General features: G+C 45.8%; 1 protein-coding gene across 1 annotated transcript; it reads left to right on the top strand.

Annotated features, from left to right (window-relative positions):
• The first annotated feature begins 5743 nt into the window (after positions 1-5743).
• Eef1a1 (eukaryotic translation elongation factor 1 alpha 1) lies at positions 5744-8938 on the top strand. The gene is made up of 8 exons (XM_003477900.4): positions 5744-5916; positions 6515-6692; positions 6935-7114; positions 7212-7508; positions 7588-7738; positions 7852-8108; positions 8197-8431; positions 8527-8938. The coding sequence occupies exons 2-8, from the start codon at positions 6549-6551 to the stop codon at positions 8649-8651; spliced, it is 1389 nt and encodes a 462-aa protein (XP_003477948.1). The 5' UTR covers positions 5744-5916; positions 6515-6548; the 3' UTR covers positions 8652-8938.
• Positions 8939-9497: the final 559 nt, after the last annotated feature.

The following is a 9497-nucleotide window of genomic DNA, read 5'->3' as shown; positions in this document are numbered from 1 at the left end:
GCCAAGAGCACACACAGCTCTTAATGCACAGCAGAGCTCTGCTGTCAGCTCAGCCCTGTTTCTCTGCACCCGATTTTCAGCGTCCACTCGGGCTTGCGGTGTGATGTATGCCCTCACCTTCTCATCAGCTGCTTGGATTTGCACTGATTGATTCCTGACAGTGCAGAAACCTTGCAACTTTCAGGCCTGTGTGACACCAGTGCCTGCTACTGAACCTATCACCTGTGTATTTAATACACACTCCCAACCCTATGAGACAGTGCATTTCCCCGCCCCCTTGGTACTGAGGATTGAGCCCAGGCCCTTTGCACTGAGCTACATCTCCAGTCCTGTTTCTAATTTTTAGGTTTTGAGATAGGATCTTGCTAAGATGCTACATTATCCAACTGAAGCTCAAACCTGTAATTCTCCTGCCTCAGCCTCCCGAGTGATAATTATAGGCATGTGCCACTACACCTGGCATCTCCTTGTGATTTTCTTCCCTGCATCTGTGGAGGGTACTGACACCCGACAAAGAATTTTGGGATGATAGCTGTGCTTGAAGCTGCTACACAAGGGGCTGGGGATGCCCTGGAGGGTTTCCCAGCCCTGGATTTTCAGCAATGTGGCTGATGACTCTGATGTCCCTTGGCCAGGTCTCATCAACTTACATGGGTTTCACTGTAGGGCTGGAATCTGTCATTCAGTGAGGATTGCATAGATTCAGCTATTTACTTCTCCATAACTTACTGGTATAGTCTTTTGTTTTGCTTTGGCAATGGAAATTGAACTCACAACCTCATGCTTGCCAGGCAGGTATCCTGCCACTGAGCTAAATCCTTGGCCTTTATTTTGTTGAGACTGGACCTCACTACACAGCCCAGGTTGATGAGATCATCCTGCCTCAGCCTCCTGGCATACTGAGGCTACAGGCGTGTGCCACCATGTCTAGTATAAACTCTTTTATTTATTTGTTTATTTACTTTTGGTAGTACCAGGAATTGAACTCACTACCTCTTGCTTGCCAGGCAGGCGCTTATGCCACTGAGCTAAATTCCCAGCCCTATAAACTTTTTCAAAGTAGTTTTCCCTACAGTTTTCAATGCTGTTTGCAAGTAAAGCCTCTCTATGAATGACAGTGAGAACCATCCCTCCACTAAAACTTTATTTAGCTAGGTTTTTGAGACAGGGTTTTACCCTGTAGTATCTCAGGCTGGCCTTGAACTCATGACCCTTCTGCTTCAGGAGATTAAGTAATAGGTTCTCTTTAAATTACATAATAGGTTCATAGTCAGTGAATAGCAGAAGTAGGTATTGAATCTAGCTAGTCCAGCCTTGAACGTGGGGTGTGTGTGTGTTTCCATGGGGTTTCACTGTAAGACCCAGACCAAACGCTGGGGCTCAAGTGAGACCCTGTCAAAATGAAACAAAAGTAAACTAAACAAGTAAACTAAACAAAACCTGAGTGCCCTTTTAGAAAGAAAAAAAATGGCCTCAGCCTTCTGAATGCCGGGATTACAGGTTTGTGCCAACATGCCCAGCTTACACATTTAAAAAAAAAGAAATTCTCAAGTCAATGAGTTAATGTTCACACAGAGAGACAGCATACCCTGTATCTATTTACTTATTCGTTTAACAAATATTTATTGTACAGACACTATTTCAAGGCCTTCGGAAAGAATAAAAAGACAAAATAATTAATACTTTGAGGATGTAAAGAACTTTACAATACGAGCACTAACATTTAGTTCCATAACAACTCTATAAAAATGTAATATTATTTTCATTTTACAAATAAAGCAGCTGAGATTTAAGATATTAAGTAATAGGTTCACATAGCCAATAATATCAGAGCTGTCTTTTGAACCTAGCTAGTCCAGCCTTTAATATGGGGTGTGTGTGTGTTTAGATGGGGTCTCACTGTATCACCCTGACTAAACTCTGTGGCTCAAGTGAGACCCAGTCTCAAAATGAAACAAAACAAAACAAATAAATAAAAAGGCCAGAGATTTAGCTCAGTGGTGTAAGAGCCTGCCTGGCGAGCATGAGACCATGAGTTCTATCTCCAGTACCAAAAACAAACAAACAAAAAACAAATTAATAAAAACCCTGGAGTGCTATTTTAGAAAGAAGAATAAGGATTTTAGTTATTTGCATAGTCAAAGGTTAAATAATTATCATTCTTTGATATACATAATTGTGATTCACTAAGCATCTCTTAGTATTGGCTAATTCTACTTGATGTGTGTGCACGCGCACACGCGTTTTGTGGTACTGAGGGTTGAATCCAGGCCTCCTCACTGAGCTACATTCCTGTGCCTTTTTAATTTTGGCTCAAGGTCTTGCTAAGTAGCTATGCTGCCCAAGCTGGGCTTCAACCAGTGATCATCCTGCCTCAGCTTCCCAGAGTGCTGAGATCACAAACATGCACCTCCACGCTGGGCTTATTTGGCTTAATTGAAAGCAGCTTCAGGTAATTCAATTTTGCTGTAGTTTGTCACATTTTTGTCTTGGCTCTGTCAGCTGAAAATATTATCCCCCCTCCCCCCCCTGCCCGAGAAACAGGATCTCACTTAGCCCAGGTTGGGCTTTAGCCTCCTGAAAATGACTTTTTAAAGGTTGTCTTACAGTATGATTAAATCAAGGAATTATTTATTGTCCAAATAAAATGGTATTTGTGTGCAGCAGGCATGGTCTTAGTATTTGCAGTATTTAATATAGTACTACAGTCCACATTTTAAAAATGTATTTATTTATTTTTGTACCAGGGATCAAACTTCCAACCGTGCACTTGCAAGGCAGGCACTTATGCCTCTGAGCTAAATCCCTGGCCTCAAGTCCACATTTTATAAATAGATGCACTATAAGCAATAGTAAGTGGACACAGACTGTGTATTAAAATGTATACAATGTAACACTTGATTTTTCAGTTAAAACATTTTAGCAATCCTAGCTAAGTGAGAGGCACAAACCTTAGTCTCAGTTCTTGGGAGATTGAGACAGGAGAATCACTGGGAGTTTAAGGCCAGCCTGGGCTACTTATTGAGTTCAAGACTAGTCTGGCCTATACAGACACCTGTTACAAAACACATTTGAGGTGCAATTCTAACACCTGGGAGGGTAAGGCAGGAAGACAGCTATGAGTTTGAGGCCAATCTAGGCAACACAGTGAGTTTAAGGCCAGCCTAAACTGCAGAGTAAGAGCCTGTCTCAAAAAAGTTGGGGGGATGTTGGAATGTAGATCAGTGGCACAGTGCTGCCTGGCATGTGTGAAGTCATAAGTTGGGTTCCTGGTACTAAAAAAAAAAAAAAAAAAAAAAAAAAAAAAATCAAACACAGACTGAGGAGTGGCCTAAAAATAAATGTCATTAAAAAAAAAAAAAAAGCTGGAGGTTCTATGTACTGCACATCTGTAATCCCAGAACTCTAGAAGGGTGAGCAGGAGGATTGCTGTGAGTCTGAGGCCAACCCGGGTGACATAGTGACTATAAGGCCAGCCTGTACTACAGAGCAAGTGAAACTCTGTCTCAGAAAGCCACAAAACAAAAGGAAACACCCATTTTGGTTAACTATTAATTATATTTAGAATTTTAGAATTTTTTTCAACATCCAAAGTATAAGGTTGAGGTACTAGTAAGCAAAAGATTTAGGTCATATTTAAATTAGAAGCTATAAGGAATTGTTTTCAGTTAAAGAATTCAAAATGCTGAATGTACACACCAATAAAAATCACATCCTGAAGTAGGCTGATATTTTCAAACAATAATTAAACTGCAAGCATATATTTCAAATTATTATGAGTTTTGTTGTGTTTTTGGAGGGAGGGTCTTGCTATGTAGTTCAGACTGGCCTCAAACTCTCAATGATACTCTTGGCTCAGCCTCCGAAGTTCGGGGATTATAGGTGTGCATCTCACACGTGGCTGAGGTGCACACTGTTAGAGAAGGCACAGGACTAAGTCTATCAAGGCACCCAAATCTGGTTTTTTTTTTTTTTTTTTTTTGGTGGTGGGACTTGAACTCAGGACCTTGTGCGTGCCAGGAAGCATTGTACCACTAAATTATCTTTCTTTCTTTCTTTTTTTTTTTTTTTTTTTTTGTCTTTTTCGTTTTTATCGGTACCAGGGATTGAACTCACGACTGCCTGCTTGCAAGGCAGGCGCTTATGCCACTGAGCTAAATCCCCAGCCCCATACCACTAAATTATATCCCAAACCCCAAGACACACAAATCTTAATCTGAAATAATAGCATTCAACCAGGGATGATGATGCACACTTGTAGTCCCAGGATTCGGATGACTGAGGCAGAACTATTGTGATTTCGAGGTGGCCTGAGCTGCACAGTCAGACCCAGGCCTAAAAGAAAAGAAAACAATACGAAACAATGAACTAGAAAGCAAGTAAGCGCCAAATTTTCTTTTAACTGTTTCACAACTGTTTTAAAGATTCGTTTCCTTCACAGATTTGATTGCGGGCTCTTCCACAAGAATGCTTTCTTTTATCCTCTGTCCCAGAGCTTTGCTTAGTGCTGAATACACAGTAGGCGCTCAATAATTACTTGTAATAGGTTGGTTAGTAGAGCTGGGCAGGGATGTGCTACACCTGGAGGAAAGCCCGCTGCAGTGATTAGCGGGCTAACACCCGTGGGCTTGCGGCCGGGATAGCAGCTCAGCGCCTCTTAGTCTCCTCTCCTGGCCCCATCCTCAGCTGTGGTCCTACCTTGATCGCGGCTCCGGAGGGAAGTGGGGGGCGCGGGGGCGGCGCTCGGGTCCCTAGAGTCCAAGAGTTGGTGACTCCTCTAGGTAACAGTCACAAAAACCAAAGCAAACAGAAAACCTCATAAACCTGTCTCATCTAATCTTGCTCTAGATTTAGGCTAAAATGCAGTCACAAGCAATAGGACGGCAGAAAATAAAAGCATTTAAGTATACGGTATTTTTGAAAAGCAGTGGTTTCGCAGCAAGTTAGGCACAGGCACTGGGCTACTGGGTGGATGTGCTTGCTGAGGCAGTTTTAGTCTCTCCGTGAAATCATGTGGAAAGATTGAAAGTGTTTTTTTTTTTTTCCGTTTCTCATGCTTGCAACAAGATGACTATACACTTAAAAATGTACCCGGGGAAAGATGGGCGTGGTGGCGCATGCCTGTAACCCCAGCATCCGGGAGGCTGAAGCAGGAGGCTCGCCATGTATTCCAGCCAGCCAGGGATACAGGGTGAGTTCAAGGTCAGTTTATTTATTTGGAGCCTGGCTCAACGAACCAGCCAACAGCGTGCCCCGGGAACACACATGTACTGGGCACGTCTTTATGTAACAAGGCCAAAATCAGAAGCGGAGCTGAGCATGAGGGTTCACGTCCACTCCAGACGGCAGCTCTGGACGTCGGCAGCGCCGGGTGCTCGTGTCGCAGGCTGGCTCCACCCGGTGCTCCGAGGCCCGCTCACGGGACACTGCCGCAAACCCAGGGGGCGCCCTGGAGTCGGGGATTCCCCCCAGCGCAGGTGAGCAGAGTGGCTGAGCAAGGGCTGCGCTGCGGAGGGGGAGAGGGCAAGGAGGCAGAAAGGGGGACCCAGTCCCCAGCCGAGCGGGGCGGGAGGTCTCCACTCCTCCAGCTGCGGGAGGAGCTCGTGCAATCGGGTGCGCTGCGCGTTTAGGGAGCGTCGTCAAATTCCCCGAGTCGGGACGACGGAGCATGCGCGGCGCGCGGCGTGCGGGTCCGCGGGGAGGAGCGCCTCTCCCCCCGACCGGTCCCCGGAAGGAAGGCGGGGGAGGGGCTGCGCCACAGCCGACCCGGCGCGGGCCGAGGTGCGCGGGGGAACCTGGGAAGTGGTGTCGTTGCCGGAACCGCCCCTTTTCCGAGGGCGGGGGGGAGAACGCTATATAAGCGGAGCGCTCGGGCTAGACGGTCTTTTTCGCAACGGGTTTGCCGCGCGAGCACAGGTGAGGTGGGGTCCAGCCGCAGGCGGCCTGGCCTTCCCGGGCGAGCGGTTCCTTGGCGAGGGCTGCCTGAGCGGGGCCTTGAGCCTCTTGTTTGGGGCTCGGGCAGTCGGGTGGCCGGACGAAAGGCAACGCGTCCCGCGGTGTGGGCCGCCTCGTGCGGGTGAGGCCTGTGCGTCGCCGCGTGCGAGCCTCGCTGCTCCGCCGTGCGGGTGGCCGGTGTTTGCGAGTCCCGCGAGCTGAGGCTGCCTTGTCCGCGGGAGCGGGCGGGAGAGCACGTGTCGCCGCGGCCTCGTCGGGGCGAGGGGCCCTGCTGGCGGCCGGCGTCATGTGTCCCGCGGAAGATGGCCGCGGCGGGCGCCAAGATGGAGGACGGCGGGCGGCCGGGTGAGGCGGGCGGAGTCGCCACACAAAGGAGAGGCCGCGCCCGCCGCCGCCGCCACAGCTTCCTGTGCCTCGCGGCCGGGGGAGGGAGGGGGCCACGCGGGAGGGCCGGCGTCATTTTGGAATTTGCTCTGGGCAGTCGCGGTCCGGGCTGGTGATAGCTTCTTGGCCGGGAGGGGGGGCTTAATGGTAGTTTTTTTTTTTCCTTATCTCTTAGGTGTAGTGAAAACCACCACTAAATCAAAGGCAACATGGGGAAGGAAAAGACTCATATTAATATCGTCGTCATTGGACACGTGGATTCCGGCAAGTCCACCACTACTGGCCATCTGATCTACAAATGTGGTGGCATCGACAAAAGAACCATTGAGAAATTTGAGAAGGAGGCTGCTGAGGCAAGTACAATGGCCCAAAGAAAGTTAGCTGAACTAAAATAGTTTGTCAGCAGAAGCATTAGGTGGAAGTAATTTTCCTGAAAGCTACGTGGTGTGATTGGTTTTAAATGTTTTAAGATGCAAAGTAAATAGGATTTACTTTTAAATTGTTCTGTTTTGTAAGTATAAAGCGTCTAAGCTTAACACACAGAATGTATTAACCGGAGTTTTTGGCATATTACTAACAACCTAAATAATTACAGATGGGAAAGGGTTCCTTCAAATATGCCTGGGTCTTGGATAAACTGAAAGCCGAGCGTGAGCGTGGTATCACCATTGACATCTCCCTGTGGAAATTTGAGACCAGCAAGTACTATGTGACTATCATTGATGCACCTGGACACAGAGACTTTATCAAAAACATGATTACAGGCACATCCCAGGTTTGTGAGATTCTTGACTATTCAAACTGGCCATTCTTTCTGGAAGGTGAGGTTTTTGTTGCAGGATCTAATAGGTTATTTACTTTTTTCCCTTCAGGCTGACTGTGCTGTCCTGATTGTTGCTGCTGGTGTTGGTGAATTCGAAGCTGGTATCTCCAAGAATGGACAGACCCGTGAGCATGCCCTTCTGGCTTACACCCTGGGTGTGAAACAACTAATTGTCGGTGTTAACAAAATGGATTCCACTGAGCCACCCTACAGCCAGAAGAGATACGAGGAAATTGTTAAGGAAGTCAGCACCTACATTAAGAAAATCGGCTACAACCCTGACACTGTAGCTTTTGTGCCAATTTCTGGTTGGAATGGTGACAACATGTTGGAGCCAAGTGCTAATGTAAGCAACATTCAAGATGTTTAAAGCTAAATAATGCTTAAAATGGATGGTGGGGTGAACTGAAAATTTTGTGTTTCAGATGCCTTGGTTCAAAGGATGGAAGGTCACTCGTAAAGATGGCAATGCTAGTGGAACTACACTGCTTGAAGCTTTGGATTGCATCCTTCCACCCACTCGCCCAACTGACAAGCCTTTGAGGCTGCCCCTCCAGGATGTCTACAAGATTGGTGGTAAGTTGAGTGTTAATTTCCTTAGGATTCAGTTTAGGTACATATGATAACCAGACTTGATAAGAACCTTGCTTTTTTATGTAAGGTGTTTGACAGTATGTTTTAAATCTTAGGTATTGGTACTGTCCCTGTGGGCCGAGTGGAGACTGGTGTTCTCAAACCTGGCATGGTGGTCACCTTCGCTCCAGTCAATGTGACAACTGAAGTAAAGTCTGTTGAAATGCACCATGAAGCTTTGAGTGAAGCTCTTCCAGGAGACAATGTGGGCTTCAACGTCAAGAACGTTTCTGTCAAAGATGTTCGCCGTGGCAATGTTGCTGGAGACAGCAAAAATGACCCACCGATGGAAGCAGCTGGTTTCACTGCTCAGGTAATGGTTCAGTCAGTGATGTGTTTCTAGCTTTACGTGAGCCTGGTGTCACTGAGGTGCACTAAATGGTTATTTTTCTTCCCCCAAGGTGATTATCCTGAACCATCCTGGCCAGATCAGTGCTGGCTATGCCCCTGTACTGGATTGTCACACAGCTCACATTGCTTGCAAGTTTGCTGAGCTGAAAGAAAAGATTGATCGCCGGTCTGGTAAGAAGCTAGAAGATGGGCCCAAATTTTTGAAATCTGGTGATGCTGCCATCGTTGACATGGTTCCAGGCAAGCCCATGTGTGTTGAGAGCTTCTCTGATTATCCACCTCTGGGTAAGGATATTTATTATGTGTGATTAGAAATTATGGATTTGTGAAACAATTTTATGCAACAAGCATTTCTCACAATCAAAATTGTATCTTGTTAGGTCGTTTTGCTGTTCGTGATATGAGACAGACAGTTGCCGTGGGTGTCATCAAAGCAGTGGATAAGAAGGCTGCTGGAGCTGGCAAGGTCACCAAGTCTGCCCAGAAAGCTCAGAAGGCTAAATGAATATTACCCCTAACACCTGCCACCCCAGTCTTAATCAGTGGCGGAAGACCGGTCTCAGAACTGTTTCTCCCAATTGGCCATTTAAGTTTAATAGTGAAAGACTGGTTAATGATAACAATGCATCGTAAAACCTTCAGAAGGAAAGGAGAATGTTTTGTGGACCATTTTTTTTTTGTGTGTGGCAGTTTTTAAGTTATTAGTTTTTAAAATCACTTTTTAATGGAAACAACTTGACCAAAAATCTGTCACAATTTTGAGACCCATTAAAACAAAAGTTTAATGAGAAACTTGTGTCTCTGGTCAACACAGCTACAGTTTCTTACCTGTTTCAGGTGTTAGCTTTGAAACTTGATTATAATTTTGGCTGCTTTATGTATCTGGGAAAGGGGAAGCTGTTTTGAGTGAAAAGGCATGGGGGGGGCTGTGTTGATTAACCAATTTACAGAATACTTCTGTATTAGTGTAATTGCAGAATACCAAACCTGTTATGTGCAAAAATTAATTTTGGTTAATGTTGATCTCCAGAAACACTCCTAAGGGGCCATAAGTATGTATACCCAGGTTTTAAGATAAATGGAAACTCGTTGCTTGATGTGGATGACTTAACATGAGGGAAGTAAGTTTGGGTTGGGAGGTAAATGTAGGCAAGCTAATCTAGAGATCTCCAAATATAAAATATTTTGTAAGACTTGAGATCCTCCCCTAGCTGGGAGTACTTTGGCCAGAATCAGTTTTGTAAAGTAGCTCTACTAGTTAGAAGTCTGTTTAAAAAATTCCAGATGCCCAGTAACTTTAAGGGAATAAATAATCACTAAGGACATAAAAAAGGTTGACTTAGGAGTAATT

Source organism: Cavia porcellus, unplaced genomic scaffold (assembly GCF_034190915.1).
Source record: "Cavia porcellus strain 051 isolate PalLab524CR breed Dunkin Hartley unplaced genomic scaffold, mCavPor4.1 scaffold_16, whole genome shotgun sequence".
NCBI classification, from domain to species: Eukaryota; Metazoa; Chordata; class Mammalia; order Rodentia; family Caviidae; genus Cavia; species Cavia porcellus.
This window is presented reverse-complemented; position numbering and strand designations above follow the sequence as displayed.

Excerpts from the sequence above, each read along its gene's own strand:
- Eef1a1 (XM_003477900.4), top strand. The coding sequence starts at position 6,549 with ATGGGGAAGGAAAAGACTCATATTAATATCGTCGTCATTGGACACGTG. Across the intron at positions 7,115-7,211 it reads TGATTACAGGCACATCCCAG|GCTGACTGTGCTGTCCTGAT; the intron begins GTTTGTGAGATT and ends TTTTCCCTTCAG. Across the intron at positions 7,509-7,587 it reads TGTTGGAGCCAAGTGCTAAT|ATGCCTTGGTTCAAAGGATG; the intron begins GTAAGCAACATT and ends TTTGTGTTTCAG.